Source organism: Herpailurus yagouaroundi, unplaced genomic scaffold (genome assembly GCF_014898765.1).
Source record: "Herpailurus yagouaroundi ecotype Mexico unplaced genomic scaffold, PumYag 569, whole genome shotgun sequence".
NCBI classification, from domain to species: domain Eukaryota; kingdom Metazoa; phylum Chordata; class Mammalia; order Carnivora; family Felidae; genus Herpailurus; species Herpailurus yagouaroundi.
Window position 1 is genome coordinate 6,925,435 of NW_024412786.1, and position 15,752 is coordinate 6,941,186.

The 15,752-nt window shown below is 63.3% G+C and overlaps 2 protein-coding genes across 8 annotated transcripts in view; one reads left to right on the top strand and one right to left on the bottom strand.

Moving 5' to 3' along the window:
- Positions 1-11,983, top strand: part of NADSYN1 (NAD synthetase 1) — a 36,276-nt gene extending 24,293 nt beyond the window's left edge. For 4 of the 7 annotated variants that reach the window (XR_005787552.1, XM_040466217.1, XM_040466216.1 and 1 more), the window contains 5 exons: positions 5,935-6,066; positions 6,605-6,674; positions 9,879-10,007; positions 10,502-10,678; positions 11,789-11,983. Coding sequence is in view for 5 of the 7 variants with exons in the window: in XM_040466217.1 (XP_040322151.1) it covers positions 5,935-6,066; positions 6,605-6,674; positions 9,879-10,007; positions 10,502-10,678; positions 11,789-11,839 (559 nt within the window). In the remaining 2 variants the exon portion in view is untranslated. The other 3 variants (XR_005787551.1, XM_040466220.1, XM_040466218.1) reach the window with 3 other exon arrangements.
- Positions 11,984-14,591: 2,608 nt separating this feature from the next.
- LOC121023748 (mas-related G-protein coupled receptor member X2-like) lies at positions 14,592-15,527 on the bottom strand. The gene has a single exon (XM_040465806.1). It carries the CDS (start codon positions 15,525-15,527, stop codon positions 14,592-14,594), a length of 936 nt encoding a protein of 311 aa, XP_040321740.1.
- Between the last annotated feature and the right edge of the window lie 225 nt (positions 15,528-15,752).

Sequence of the window (15,752 nt, forward strand, 5' to 3'; positions counted from 1 at the left end):
ATCTGTCCATCCATCCACCTATCCATATGTACATCCATTCACCCATCTGTCTGTCTGCCTATCCACCCATCCATCTGTCCACTCACCCACCCGCCCACCCACCCATCCATCCATCCATCCACTCACCCACCCATCCGTCTACCCACCCATCCATCCACTCATCCGTCCATCCATCCATGTGTCCATCCATCTATCCATACGTACGTCCACTCACCCATCCATCTATCCACATATCCATCCATCCATACATACATGCATATATCCATTCACCCATCCATCATTCCATCCATCCATCCGTCTTTCTATCCGTGGCATGAGTGTCTTAATCTTTCTACATCCTTGCTTGTCTTCAAGTGTGTTTTCTGTTAAACGTTATATTGGGCTTTTGGATCCTGCTTCCTAATTATGACAATTTAGAGTTAGCACCCTATGGCTGGTGAAAATTCTCACCATTCCTGTGAACATTTTGTCAATTTTCGTCGCTTTTCTGCTGCCTTCGGTGCTTTTGTAAGGAAATGATGTCTCAGGACGGATGTGACAGCTAGCGCGTATTCGGAGCCTGAGTAGTTGACAACGTGGGTGTGTTCTGTTTTGTTTGCTTCTGAAGAAGAGTGTGAGCTGTTACGTAACTGTATCGTCGTACCGTTTTCCCTGTCACAACTCTTGTCCATCGCATTTCGTGTTTTAGCAGAAAATAACAATTTTTTCCAGGGTAGGAGTGGGTTTCTGGGTGTTACATGTTCCTGGATGTCAGTTTAGAAAGTAAACGCTTCTGTCTGACACCTGGTTCTCATGTTCGTCTCTTCCCATCACATTTCACTGCCAGACCCTTTCGGGGAGGTATTTGGAAGTCTGTCTACAGCTGCAGGCACTTTTCTCGTATTTTACTTCCAACGGTGTTTCTTCCATTGTGTGTGTTTCTTGTACTTGTGGGGCCGACTGTCCCATGCAGCGTCCCTGTCTACGATCTCCCCGTTGCCTGCATCCCGGGGTAGAGTGTCAGGTCTGTCCCCTCTGTCATGCTGGTTCTTTTTCAAAGTGGTTTCTGATTCTGTGTCTTAACTGCTTCTAAGCTAACTTCGGGTCTGTTGCATTCCGGTGTGCTTGTTCCTCAAGGGATGTTGAACGTCCGCCACGTGTTGGGCATTCTTGGTGCTGTGAACACAACAGAAAAGTAACTGTGGTTTTACTCTAGTGGAAGGAGACGGGTGATAACACTTAATCGTGTACGTAGGGTGGGGAAAGTCTACAGAGAAAAACCAGGGCAGGCAGAGGGAGAGTTTGGGAGTTGAGGTTGTTACTGGGGTGGCCAGGGAAGGCCTGTCTGAGAAGTTGGCTTCCAAAGGCCTCAGGAGCCAGGAGAGGAGATGCAGCCCAGATAACAGTGTGTGCAAACGTCCTGTGGTGAGAGCCCCTCGGGACAGAGGGTGGTCGTTGTCTCCCTGAAAAGCCATCTTGTCTGAAGGAGGTGCCGGGATCCCAGCTGGGGCAGGTTGGAGGAGAGTGGGCAGTGGATGAGGGACCAGGAGTCAGTTCTTTCCAGAAGCGTGCACCACAGGAGAGGGGAGGGGCAGGGTGGTAGCTGGCAAGACCAGTGGGGCGAGAAGGAAGGTGTTTCCTCAAGAGCTGACGAGAGAGGTGTGGCAGGGAGGAACAGTGTTGCTGATGCAGGAGGGGGGACGCGGCTGGGGAGCTGTCCTGGTGTCCCGAGGAGGTGAGAGCAGGTGGCGAAGCGAGAGGTCGGCTTTATCGGGAGCCCAGCTAGTGTGTCCAGCAGAGTGCACGGCACAGACGCGGGCCTGGGTGGCGTGGGGTCGGGGCCGTGACCGTCCTCGGTGAAGCAGGAAGCGGAGTCACCGGGCCGAGCGACGACGCACAGCAGGCGTTGGGTGCTTGAGGGGAGCTGGTGACAGCGGGACGGGTCGGGGAACGAGGCGGGCGGCCCGGCACCGGGGACGCCCTGGAGGCGGGGTCGTGCCGCTGCGTACACACATGTGTGGGGCAGGGAGCCAAGCGAGCCCGGCAGGGAGAGGGGGGCAGGGGAGCCCAGAAGCTGCAAGGGGAGGCGGAGGCTGCGGGAGCGAGATGCTGTCCCGTCCCGCGATCCGCTGGCAGACGGGACTCCGCGTCGGGCGGGCCCGGGGCTGCGGTCGACTGCAGCCGGAGAATGGAGGAAACCAGGCCCAGGCTTCCAGAATCCTCTCCCAGTGGACCCCCCCCCCCACCGACCCCCAGCAACACGCGTGACGGCACGTGGGCAGCACCCACCGCCAGCGAAGCTTGTCAGAGACCCCGCGCCCAGCGTTGGCCCTGGGGGCCGGTCACACGGCCACTCTCTGCCTGGCGCGGACCAAGCCTCGGCTCCCAGAAGGAGAGCAGTGCTCAGCATAAAGCGGTGTTTGAACAAGGAATTTAGAAACCGCGCCCACGGTTTCCAATAGGGAATGGCGGGAGCACCCCAGATCCCTGGTGCCGGCCGAGCACCCACCCCCCAAGCAGGCCTTTCCGAGACGGCTGTGCTCACGCGCGTGTGCGCAGAGCCTGACGGACAGGAGGCTCTGAGGTCTGGGGGCGCCGTCACCGACAGCAGGAGGCTGGGGCCTGGTCGGGGCCGTGAATGGCCAGGGGCAGGTCAGAGGTCAGTGATGAGCGCAGAGGAGGGCTGGAGGAGCCGCCAGAGGCTTGTAAGGACAGCCTTGCAGAGAGGGTGGCCCGTCCTAGAGGGGCCGGTGAGTCCAGAAGCCTCCACAAGGGGGCGTGCCACCGGCCCCTCCCCTGCGTCTGTAGGTCCCCGCTTCCCTGGGTGGGGGTCTCGCCACCACCTGCCACGGCCAGAGTAGGCGGGAAATCGTGTGACCGCAAACCTCTTTCTGCTGCGGGAGGTGAGGCGGCTGGTCCCCGTTCCCCTGTGGCCGGTCTCTGCGTGGGGTCTAGTCGGGGAGCGCGCTGGGGGGGCACGCAGGTTGTAAGGACTTTTCCTTTCCCTAAACGAGGTGGGACGACCCTGCAGGGTTTTTCAACCGGTGCGGCGGGTCCGCGGTCCGCTTCCTCCCACCCATGCGGCTCACGCCTGGCAGGGCGGCCTGGTGGGGTGGGGCTGGGGGACGGCGAGCGGGCTTGGCCCCCGGTTGTCTCGCCATCAGGGGGAGGACTGACAGGCTTTGCTGGTGGACCAGGTCAGGTGCGGTGCCCAGGCCGACCCAGCAGCCGAAGGGATGGGCGTGTGTGTGGTCAGATGTCCAGGTGCAGAACCGGGTGGGGAGGTCGAGGCCCAGTGTCGGGAATGCGGCTTTGTGGACAGCCGTGTGGAGGCGTGTGCTGGGCAGTTACACGGGATTCTGGAGAAACCCGGGGGTGAAGCGCACCCCTGCCCCGGGGAGTGTGCAGATGGTGAAATGCCGTCAAGGCTACGAGACCAGCTGGGCCACCGTGGGACTGAATGTTGACAGGGGAGGAGTGGGTCCGGGGTCCCCCAGGTTCCGATGCGAGGGGGGCTGCAGATCAGGGGGTCCCACCCAAGAGGAGGAGCCAGCTGGCGGGAGAGGAAGGGGCACCCAGAGCCAGGCAGAGAGGCCGTTCGGGGGCTGATGGGGTTGTTGACCAGGCGTGGGGGGCCCGGGGGCCGGCTGCAGGGCCGGGGCGGCTTCTGGAGGGGCCCGGGCCGGAACCTGGCGGTGAAGGCCCGAGAGGGAGCGGCGGGCAGTGGACGTGGCCCCGAGGGTTTCGGTTTGCGGGGCACGGGGACGTGGGCCAAGAGAGGGCGGGAAGGTGGGGGACTTTGGGCTTTGCTTACGCTCATGGGAGCAGAAGGGGTCGGCTGCTGGAGTTGACGAAAGTGCCGGGGGCCTCGCTGTCCCGGCCCTGGAGGCATCAGCCCTGGGCTGCCCTGGGGTCCTCGGTTAACCTTTGTGATCTGCTGAAGACGCGCCTCCAGAGCCTGTCACACGGGGGTTGGGGCTTCGGCATGTGGATCTGGGGGCACACGGGCATTCGGTCCGCGGCAGTGACTTCCCCAGAAAAGTTGTCACTTGAGCTCAACCGGTGCGCGCGCTCAGGCTGGAGCTCAGGTGGAAGCCTGTCTTGTGTTTAACGCGTAAACGTGGCCCTCCCGCCCCCAGGGTGCCCTCCTCCCTTCTGGACTTTGATGCCAAGAGAGAGACGAGGCCGGAGCCTTGCTGGGTGGGTCTCCTGGCCGCCTCGGGCACCGCACCTCCGGACCCTCCCCGACTCCGAGCTGCTGACAGCTCCCGAGGCAGCGGGGGAGGCACATAGTAAGAGGGACCCCTGGGGTGCAGGGAAGGGACCCCCGCCCAGGGCAGCACCAGGGACTTAACGGTCCCTCTCTGGTGCCCTGGGGGCCTCACGCCCGAGGCCTCGCTCCTTGGTAGGAGTCAGGAGAAGCTGAACAGCAGGAGAAGGTCACTTGTGTGGGTGGAAGCTGGAGGGGCCAAGTGCTCCCGGGACTGGGGAGGACGGACAGGGGGAGGACGGGCAGGACCAGGGGGGAGGATGGACAGGACTGGGGGAGGACGACAGGACCAAGGGGAGAACGGCAGGACCAGGGGGAGGACGGGCAGGGGGAGGACGGCAGGACCAGGGGGAGGACGGGCAGGGGGAGGACGGCAGGACCAGGGGGAGGACGGGCAGGGGGAGGACGGCAGGACCAGGGGGAGGACGGGCAGGGGGAGGACGGCAGGGTCCTTGTGCTGGTGTTGAGCGTGTGCTTGGGAGCATTGCCGTGTGTGCCTGGCGACACCGGCAGGGGCGGGACCCTCAGAGGCCACCACCAGGAGGTTCAGGCGCGAGGGGCAGGGCGAGGAATGGCCTTGTGGGGGGGGGAGGGTGGTGGGCCTGGGGAGCCAGCGGAAACCTGCCACCGTCCAGAGGGCAGGCGAGAGAACACGGTGGAGGGAGGGTGTCCCGCGGCCGCCGTGACAGCGGACTCTCGACGACAGTGTGCAGCACAGGCCTCAGGTTGTGGGGAGGGCTGGTTCCCCCTGGAGGCTGGCGGGAGAATCCCTTCCCTGCTGTCTCCAGCTCCTGGAGGCGCCCAGCTGCTTGGCTCGCGCCCCCCTCCCCCCCCCCCCCCCAGCAAAGCCAGTGGGCAGCCTCCCTGTGTCTTTCCCCCTCTGCTCTCAGCCCCCTGGCTCTGGCCCCTGCCTCCCTCCTACACCACTCAGCACATTCATGACTTCGTTCAGGGCCCACCTGGTAATCCAGGTCAAAACCTCCCCGCGAGGGGCGCCGGGGGGGCCCCTTCGGTTAAGCATCCGACCCTGGATCTCAGCTCAGATCAGGGTCTCCCGCTCTGTGGGATCGAGCCCTGCGTCAGGCCCTGTGATGGCACAGAGCAGGGCCCCGTTGGGATCCCCTCTGTCCCTGTCTGTCTCTCTCTCTGCTCCTCCCCCCTCACCTGCACTCGCTCGCTCGCCCTCTCTCGAAAACACCGCCACCATCTCGCCTCGGGGGCCTCAACTCAATTGTGCGAAGTCCTTTTTGCCTACAGGTCACGCGTTCTCGGGTTCTGGGTATAGGACGGGGTGACTGGGGGCCGTCTTCTGCCCGCCGCAGGGGTATCTGGGAGGGGTGCTGACAGGTGTGGAGGGGGCCCTCCCTCCTAAGGACCTCACCCCTCGGTCCCACGTCCCGCCGGCCCCGGCCCCGCCCTCCAGACGCGCCGCTCCCGGCTGGATGCTGGCCATTCCCGAATCGGTCTCCTGGCCCCGACGCCTTCCCGGGCGGCTCGAGTGCCTCCCCCGGTCGCCTGCCGCCTCCGCCCTTTGTGGACCGACCGCTGCAGCAGGCCACCCTCCTCCGAGACCCTCCAGCCCGCCGAGCTCTGGCTCCGGGCGTGTTCGCCCGGGACCGGACCCCAGGCGGGCCGCACGGCGCCTCGGCTCAGCCGCGTGGACGCCGTGTGCTCTGTCCCCACAGCCTCCTCGGCTACCTGACCAAGTACGACTGCTCCAGCGCGGACATCAACCCCATAGGCGGCATCAGCAAGACGGACCTCAGGGCCTTCGTCCACTTCTGCCTCGAGCACTTCCAGCTCCCCGCCCTGCAGGGGTGAGTGCCACCCTCCAGACGGGCCCTCCGCGCCCGGCACAGCCCCCTCCCACGCCTCCCTGCCGCCTGACCACAACAGCCCTGCCCTCAGCGGGCACCTGGGGTCCCGCGGCCAGGCCGGCCCCTTCGGGCGGGGGCTCCCCCAGACCCCCTGGCTGTGGGGCAGCACCTGGGGACCGTTCTGGGGATCCCGGCAGCTAGATGCTCCTGGGCACCCCGCGGCGCCCAGGCCGGCCCCACGAGAAAGCATGATGCGTCCCCACGTGCAGGGCGCTTGGCAGAGCAGCCCTGTGTGGGGGCTCCCGCCGTCCGCTCCCGCCCTGGGGCGTGGAGCCCCCCGGCATCCACACCCATCTCCCCGGGCAAGCCCAGCACCGCCAGCCCCGGCCCGGCTGTGCTCATGGGCTGGGCGGGGGGGGGGGGGGGCGTTGCCGGGGACTGGCCGGGGCACCGGGGACGGCCGATGCGGGGTTTTCCCGCGGGGCTCACGAGCGCCCAGGCGACCGTCGGGACTGACATCTGTATGTCTTGGCCACAGCATCCTGGCAGCACCAGCCACCGCAGAGCTGGAGCCCTTGGCCGACGGACGGGTGTCCCAGACGGACGAGGTAGTGGCAGTGGTGGCTCGGTCACTGCGCTCCCTCCCCGTGTCCCTGCTTCGTGTCCGCCGGGCGCCTCTGCTGCTTCCTTTGTGCTGCGGGGACCCCTCTCCCATCTCCAGGCTCCTGGCCGGGGAGCCCCGCGCCCGCTGCTGGTCCTTTGACGTTCGTTCGACTCAGGCTTCTTGAGGCCGACGCCCGGGAGGAGGGGTGACAGGGGCAGGTCCCTTGTGGGTGGCGGGGGCGCCACCTCGAAAGAAGCGCCGCGGACCCCTCTGTCCGGGCCGGCCCGCGAGCCGTCGGGCCGGTCGGGGCCGCGCTCTTTCTCCTGTCGCTGCCGGCTCCTTCGTCCCGAAGATCGACTTTGCCTCTTCTTCCAAGAGTTTGTGGTTTCAGCTCTCGTATTCAAGTCTGCGACCCGGCGGACTTCGCCGCGTGTGGCGCGGAGGGCACCCGGCTGCGGACCTCGCGCGCGCGGACGGACGGACGTCTCTCCCACCGACTGTCCGGTGCCCGTGGCGTGGAGAGGCGCTCCCGGGCTCCGTTCTGCCGTGTGCGCCCGTCCCTGTCCCGGTGCCACCCGGCTTTGCAGTGAGCTGCGACACAGGGAAGCGTGAGTCCTCCGACGGCGCTCCTCTTTTCCAGCGCACTTCTGGCTCTTCTGGGCCCTTGGAGTTTCCGGATGAACTTGTGAGTCATTTTCTGCCACGCCCGCAGCTTGGCTTCTGTGGCAGTTGTGTTGAATCCGTAGCCGCGTTTGGTGGCCGTTGGCTCCGTGACCACATTAGGCCTCCTGAGGCTCGAACGGGGGCGTCCTGTTTGCCCCGGGCGTCCGGGTCCGTCAGCGACATTTTGTTGTTTCCAGAGTGTAAGCGTAAGTGGGCCTGGGGGCCCAGTCGGTCCAGCGGCCGACTTCGGCTCAGGTCACGATCTCGTGGTCCGTGGGTTCGAGCCCCGCGTCGGGCTCTGTGCTGACCGCTCGGAGCCTGGAGCCTGTTTCCGATTCTGTGTCTCCCCCTCTCTCTGCCCCTCTCCCGCTCACGTTCTCTCTCAAAAACAAACGTTAAAAATTTATTTCCAGGTATTTTATTTTCCTCATTCTATGGTCTCCCCTCCAGTCCGTACGTCCCCTCTGTCCGTGTGCTCGAGGCTTGGCATGTGCCTCCTCCCGCGTGTTGTCAGAAGGCGGAAGGTTAGGTCACTGATTTGAGATCCTTCTCTTCTTTCTTTCTTTCTTTCTTTCTTTCTTTCTTAAAAAATGTTTATTTTGGGGCGCCTGGGTGGCGCAGTCGGTTAAGCGTCCGACTTCAGCCAGGTCACGATCTCGCGGTCCGGGAGTTCGAGCCCCGCGTCGGGCTCTGGGCGGATGGCTCAGAGCCTGGAGCCTGTTTCCGATTCTGTGTCTCCCTCTCTCTCTGCCCCTCCCCCGTTCATGCTCTGTCTCTCTCTGTCCCAAAAATAAATAAAAACGTTGAAAAGAAAAAAAAAATAAATAAATAAATAAAAATAAATAAAATAAAAAATGTTTATTTTGAGAGAGAGAGCAGGGGAGGAGCAGAGAGAGGGGGAGACAGAGAATCCCAGGCAGGCTCCGAGCTGTCAACACAGAGTCCGACCGATGTGGGGCTCGATCCCACAGACCGTGAGATCATGACCTGAGCCGCGATCAAGAGTGGGACGCTTAACCAACTGAGCCCCAGGCGCCCCGAGATCTTTTTCTTTCCGAATGCAGGTGTTTACGACTATAAACTCCTTCCTCACTGCTGCCCTTCTGTGTTGTATAAGTCCAGCCACATCATTTTCTTTCATCTCCAAGTATTTCCTAGTTTTCCTCATGATTTCTGCTCTCACCCCCCGTTTACGCAAGAGTGTGTGGTTTAATTCCCGCCTATTTGCGAGTTTCCAAAGTTTCTTTCTGTCCCTTCCTTTCCGGTTGGAGAGCATACTTTGGGCGATTCAGTGGTTTAAAATTCATCGAGGCCAGTTTTCTGGCCTGGCCTTTGGTCTGTCCTGGAGAATGTTCCATGTGCCTCGAGGAGAACGTGGAACGTGTGCTCTGTGGTCGTTGGGCGGAATGTCCCAGAGATGTCTTTTAGGTCTAGTGGGTTTCCAGCGTTCAAGTTTTCATCTCCTCGGTGGTTTCTTTGTCTAGTTTTGTACGTCATGGAAAGTGAGGAATTAAAGTCTCCAGTGATTACGGTTGAATTTAAGGAATTAAAATGTCATTGCCGGCAAATATTCATCTCCCGCCAAAGAGAGCGGTAAAAGAAGTCCGCGGCAAAGACCCGCTAAGCACTGGGACTTGGTGGTGAACCGGCGGGACGTGGCCATTTATGTGAGTCCCTGGGACAGACAAGCGGGAAGTGACCATGATGGCCCCTGGTGGTCCCAGTGCTGCCGTCGACCCCGGTGACCCGATGGTGGCAGTGTCCCTCGGAAGGGGTCAGGACAGGCTTCCCCAAGGAGGTGACGTTGGAGCTGAGGCCCGAGGGAAGGCCAGGGTGGGCAGTGGGGAGCAGGAGGGAGGGCCTGGTCCTGGGTCCTGTAGGCCCCAGTCGGAGGGGAGGCTGTCCCGCTGTGCCACGAAATGCCAGCGTCAGGGGATCTGAGGAGTGCTGGCTTGCGTGAGCCTCAGTGTGGGGCTGGCTCTCGTGGGGCCAGGGGGGTGTCGGGCCTGACGTGGGTCCTGGCATCACCCCCCAGGGCCGCCGTAACCAAACGCCGCGGGCGGATGACTTACACAGAGGCACCACGTCGGTGTCGGCAGAGTCGTGCTCCTCCCAGAGGCTCTGGGGGACGGTCCTGCCTCTTGGTCCCGCTTCCGGGGCTTCCCGGGCCGTGTCGCGCCGCCCCAGCCTCCGCCTTCGTCGTCACACAGCTTCTCCTCCGCGAGCGTTGTTCCAACCCCACGTCCGGGGCCATCTCGCCTCGGCCTCCTTCGCTTAGTTGCGTCTACACAGACCTGTTTCCCCAAATACGCACCCAGTGTGCCGCCCCCGGGGCCTAGAACGCGCACAGGTCTCCAGCCGGGGCCGCTCTCCTGTCCCTCCCAGCCCTCAAAACCCGGTCTGGATCTTTTCTTCCGAAGGCCCTCTGTGTCGCTGGCGGTGAGGGGGAGCGAGCCCCCGCGTCCGCCCCTGGCCTTTGGGGCCACGTCCCTCCCCCGGGCGTCCGGTGCCGCGGGCCCAGCGGTGCTCTTCCCTTCCTCCGCAGGAAGACATGGGCATGACGTACGCGGACCTGTCCGTCTACGGCAGACTCCGGAAGGTCGCCAAGACCGGGCCCTATGGCATGTTCTGCAAGCTCGTCAGCCTGTGGAAAGACGTGTGTTCCCCGCGGCAGGTACACCGTGGGCACGTCCCACGGAGGGAAGCCGGCAGGACAGTCCCCGCGCAGGGACCGTTTGGCGGGAGTGAGTCCGCGCAGCATGGCCTCCAGGGGTAGCCCTCTGACAACCCCCAGTTGTCTCTTACCCTGAGCAGGGCCCGACGCCCCTGCCCGCTGTCCCGCCTGCGGTCAGGCCCATCGGGGCTCATGCGGTGGTTCCCACGGAACTGCCTGGAAGCCTCGTGCGGTGGGTGTATCTTCCCGGGCCCCTGCCGGGGTCTCCTGACCCCGCGTCCGGGGGCGCTAGAGTCGGGGGCAGACACGTTACAGCTCAGCCACCCGCCCTGTGCGGCCACCAGCGCTCGTCCGCTGCCCCCGGGGGTGGGGGCGGGGGCGGGGGAGGGGTCCCGTGGGGCCGTCAGCTTGCGCCTTGCGGCGTGACGCGGCCGAGGGCCCCGGGCCTTCACAGCCTTGCGAGCTCGAGGGTCCGCGTGTTCCTTGCCTACCAGGTGGCTGACAAGGTGAGGTGGTTTTTCTGCAAGTACTCCATGAACAGGCACAAGATGACCACACTCACACCCGCGTACCACGCAGAAAGCTACAGCCCCGACGACAACAGGTTTGACCTGCGGCCGTTTCTCTACAACACCAGCTGGCCCTGGCAGTTCCGGTGCATAGAGGCCCAGGTGCGTCGGGCAACGAAGGGGCTTCTCCGCGAGCCACAGCTGCGGGGGGAACGCCGGCTCGCTGCCGCTTTACGTTCGCGGCCGCGCTTTTTGCGGCCCCGGCTTCGCGAAGCGCAAGTACGTTTCGGGTCGGCGGGCGCTGTGCCTGGTGCTGCGCCCCTCGCGTGGGTAGCTGTGGGCACCTGGGGCCAGTCGCCGCCCCTCGCGGCCGACTCGAGGGTCCAGATGGTTCCACGCCTTCTGAAACCACTGTGCCTTTTGTTTCTGTTTCTGGTTAATTGAAAGAGTGAGGAAAGATTAGTAGAAGCAAGCGTGGGCCCTTCCCGCCTTCTCCTTTCCAAGGCCAAGCACGGGAGCAGGGCCAAGGGCACTTCGGGCACAGGTAGTAACGGCCCGAGGGAGGGACAGGCGGCCAGCAGGGAGCCCTCGGATGCACAGAACACGATGTTGTGATGATACGGCGTTGAGCCAGAGAGCGCGGCGGGCTGGAAGGACACGCTGTGTACCGGGTGGCCGAGGCAGGCGCCCCTGCAGATGACGTATCTGCAGGATGGACCCCGGGTCACACTGCACGTCCGGGCCGCGGGCGAGGGGTCACCCTAGGGACAGCGGGCCTTGGCTGCAGACATTTCTGGTTGTCGTGCCCGGGGTGGGTTCTGTGCCACTGGCATCTAGCGGGCAGAGTGCAGGGCGCTGCTGGCATCCTGCCCGGGACAGCCCAGCCTCCAGATGAGGAGTTGGGGGAGGCGGGGCTTGGCTCCCCCGGGGGTGCTCAGTGGTGGGGTCCCCCAGATCAGGAATGGGGTTTGGAGGCCACGCAGCCAAGTAACGGGCAAACGTAGACCCCTCCGAGGACGCGTGTGGGCAGATGCAGTTCTCCATGGCGTCCTCGTCCGGCAGGGACCCCCGCGATGCGCTGAGGCGCGTCCTGCCAGACTTGCCCAGTGCACGTGCTCTGCACTCTTCCCACGTCTTTGCACATCGTGGGGACTGCCTCGCAGCTGCTCGTCCAGTCCCGCGACGGCCCCCCTAGCTGGGTGTGAACCGGCGTGTTCCATAGCGTGGTTGTGAGCGTCCAGCCGTGGACGTGTGCGTGGCTTCTCCATCTAGGTGCTGCGGCTCGAGAGCAGAGGCTGTCAGGACCTGGATGGCGTGGACTGACGCCCCCCCCCCCGAGGCTTCCACCTCGCCGGTGACGGTGCGCCCAGAACAGTGTGCCAGCGTCTCCCTCCATGCCTCGAGGGGGCGGGATCTTGCTCTGGTTCCTTAAAAACGACTCAAATAAAGAGCGTGTGATTTCTGGGACCTGAGTCCGTTACCTTGTGGGGTGAGGGTCCTGTCCTGGGCCCCCCTCAGTTCCACAGCCTCCCTGGTGCAGAGCGAAGCCCGGCTGGGAGGGGCCCCACACCACCCGGGAGGGGGCAGAGGCAGCTTGGGGTCTGTGCTGGTCTGCCCCTGCCCAAAGCCGTACCCGGGAAAAGAAACTGGTTAGCAAGGAAAAGAATGTTTTGGTTAACGTGCAGAGCAGCGCAGGGCTTGGGACGGCTTCAGGTCTGGCTGGATCCAGGGTGTGCACGTGTCCTTAGAACTTGGTTCTCTCCTCCCCGCTGCCCCGCTCGGCTCCTCTGCCTCCACAGGCTTCCTTCATGCTGCACATCAGGGTGCTTTGGCCCCAGCCTCACAAGCTCCCATGTTTGAATCCAGCAGGGAATTTGCTCAGTTGGGTCAGGTGCCCATCCCTGAACCAGTTAGTTAAAGCACCAGGGTGCCCCCCCCCCCCCCCCCCGCCGCCACCAGAGGACCAGGAGGTGTTACAGAAGTAGGAAGAATGAATGGAGAGTCCCAAACAGCACACGCCCCTCCCGTACCTACCCCACCTGGGCTCTGATGGCTCTGTCCTCACCTCCTTCTAAGGGGACCTTTCCTGGGCTGCTGCCACGGGCTCTGGGCCCACGAAGCCTGTGGGTGGGCCTTCCCCTCACCTTCCCACAGTGACAGCGAGGCCGCTAAATATTAATCAGGCTGCACTGAAGGTGTGGGCCCCAGCAGAGGGGGTGACACATTTCTCCCCTTTCCCAAGGCCGCCACCGTGAGACGGTGTCCATGCCTGGAGTCCAGGACCCCTGCAGACCGAGGAGCAAAACAGCCACTCCTCCCCACCCCCCAGAGGCCCTTTATCTCGTGACGTAAGCCAACATACAGACGACCTTTCACACAGCGAGGCAAAGCCGTTTACTGCTCGTGATCTGATCGGTATTCCTCAGAAGCCTTGGCCTTGGAGACCCAAACCCTGCTCTGAATGTCTGAGTCCCCTTAAATCCGTATGTTGAAGTCCTAGCCCCCAAGGCGACGGCGTTAGCAGGCGGGGCCTCCGGCAGGTGATCGGCTCAGGAGCGGAGAGCCCCTCGCGTCAACCAGCACCCTGGCCCCAGAACCGGGAGAGATTGGCGCCTGGTGATAACGAGACACCATTAAGGTGACTCTCCTAAAGCCGAGAGGCAGTTTTGTCTCCGGGGAGAGCTCGGTCCTCCCTCCACCAGGGAGGATCCAGAAACAAACACCTGCCGGTAACGCTGTTCTTGGCACTGACGTGGCCTCCGTGCACCGGTGGGTGTCGCCCTCGCCTGGGGCTAGTTTCCGGCACAGCTGGTGAGCGGGCGCTTTTGGCCCGTGAGGGTGGGGACAGATGGGACCCAGGAGATGTGAGCGTGGGGTCAGCAGCTGAGGCAGGGACCCTCACGTCACAGCATCACCCTCTGAGAGGACGGCTACCAAGGGTGACACCTTTAGTTTGGGCCTTGTCACCCCACAGGTGTCACGGGCGGGACTGGCACCTTGCTGACTCCCTGGGGAGGGGACGGCACACCGTGGAACATCCTCGGGCCCAGTCACAGTGTCCTTGCAGTTACGGGGTGGCGTCCCCCAGTTACCGGGTCGCGTCCCCCCAGAGATAGGATAGGGTCGTGTCCCCCCAGTTATAGGGTAGTGACACCCCACCCCCACCCCCAGTTATAGGCTGGTCACCGGAGCTCAGCTAATGAGAAGCTGGCGGTCCCTCTCGGCAGCCAAAAGCCCGTGTCTGAGGGATGCTGGCTTTCTTCAGCCCCGTCACAGACCAGACCCAGCCTGCTTCCTAGGGAAGATGACACCTCACCTCAGGGCCCACCCGGGACCTCAGGAGACTCGTCACGTCCCGGGGACGCTCCTAAGAACCACGAGCCCCTAGAGCCTTTCTTGCCACCAGAAGGTCCTGAAGCCTTGGCCAAACGTGCCCCTCAACAACAAAAGCAATGTAAGGGACCTCACGAAGACACAAGTCTCCCAGCACCAAGGGTTTATTGAAGCAGCCAACCCCGGGAGCGGCCTTGTGTGGCCCATCCAGGCAGAACTCGGTCCACTAAGATTCGTTTCAGTGGAATGCTAAAGACCAAAGTAGAGTTTGGGAAGCCATTGCATCCAGCAGGTGAATCCCTCAGAAGTCTGGGAAGAAAAAGCGTCACGAGACCCTAGAACAGGCCACAAAAATGGACGAAGGACAAGGGCGCGCCATTTGCAAAGGACCGACCCGCGCCCAGAAGAATTTTAGCCGCGTTACTTGCGCAAAGCTGAAAACTTGCAGTGTTGTCGCGGTCAGGCAAAGCCTGGAAGCAGCGACCGTCTGCCGTGGCCAGGCGTGACTCCATCGGTCCCCTCGACACACTTCGGAAGGTCGAGTTGGCAGCGGGCTGCAACGGGCTCGAAGATGCGCCTTTTCACGCGGGGAGTCTGCTCTGGCCGTCTGTCCTCGGTTTGCCTATAAAGGGGAGGCTGTCGCAGGACTCGGCCTGCCGGGGCTTGACCCCGGGGGCTCGACCCGGGGGCTCTCCTTCCTGCTGCCGGGGAGGCGTGACTCCCACCAGGGCATCGCCACCCGTCAGGGGCCGCCCTCTCCGTTGGGCGGGGCCGGCGCCTCTCCCGGGCTCTGTCTCTTCCCCTGGGGTCCTCCAGAGACCCCCGCGAGGGGCGCCTTCGGCGGCCGCCCCCGAAGGCCGCCGATGAAGAAGTAAACGGCAGGGTTCGCAGTGCTGTTGACGCAAGACAGGAGGACGCTGACGTCATTGAGAGCCTGGCTTTCCACTTTCCATATCAGGAACCTGATGACGCTGAGGGGCACGCCGCACAGAAAGAAGGCCAGGGCGGTCAGCAGGACAACCAGGTAGAGCCTTCTGGGCAGGTGAAGGCGGGCGCTGCCGCGGACTTGGCGGAGTAGCAGCAGGCTGGATGTGCCCATGGTAACAAAGAGGACGACGACCCACGCGTCCATGATAGCCACAAGCTCAGGGCAGAAGCGAGTGGTCGGGCTGGACAGCTGGCCGCAGGCGTGGCCTCTCAGAATGTTCATCAGAAAGGTCAGAAGCCAGAGGAGGGCGCTCACGCCGGCCGACAGGTGCCTGGGGCAGTGGCACCGGTACCAAATAGGGAAGAGGACGGAGAGACATCGCTGGAGGCTGATGGCGGTCATGACACCCAGGCCAGTGAAGTAGGACGAGAACCTGAGGACCATAAGGATGCCGGGAAGGTGAAAACAGCGGTGGAGGAAGGGCTTCAGGATTTGGCGTGCGCAGAACACGATCTGCAAGCACAGATGCATGAGATCCGCCGCGGCGAGACTGAGGTTGTAGACAGAGAAGGGGTTTTTCCTGACGGACGCGCGGATGAGCCAGATTACGGCCCCGTTTCCCACCAACCCGCAGAGGGCCACGACCACCGTGATGGACCGGAGGAGCACCTGGCCGGTCATCCGCGCCCCCGGAGACATCCCTGTGGTGTCATTGCTGGAACGGTTGACGGCCTCGCAGTAGTGGTCCATGCTGGGGAGGCCGGAGCTCAGGAGGGTCCTGCCGTGCTCCCCTGACCGGCGGGCTCTGGGTGCTCCTGGGCGGGCAAAGACAGAAATGCAGAGTCTCAGGCACGTGAGGAAGTGCCCTGCTCCCCCACCCAGGCCTTCTGTCCCCTTGTCTCTGCTTCCCCTTCCCTGTATCCACCCCTCCCCCACTCCGCCAACACACACAGCCCCAGCCACAAATGTCCAGCT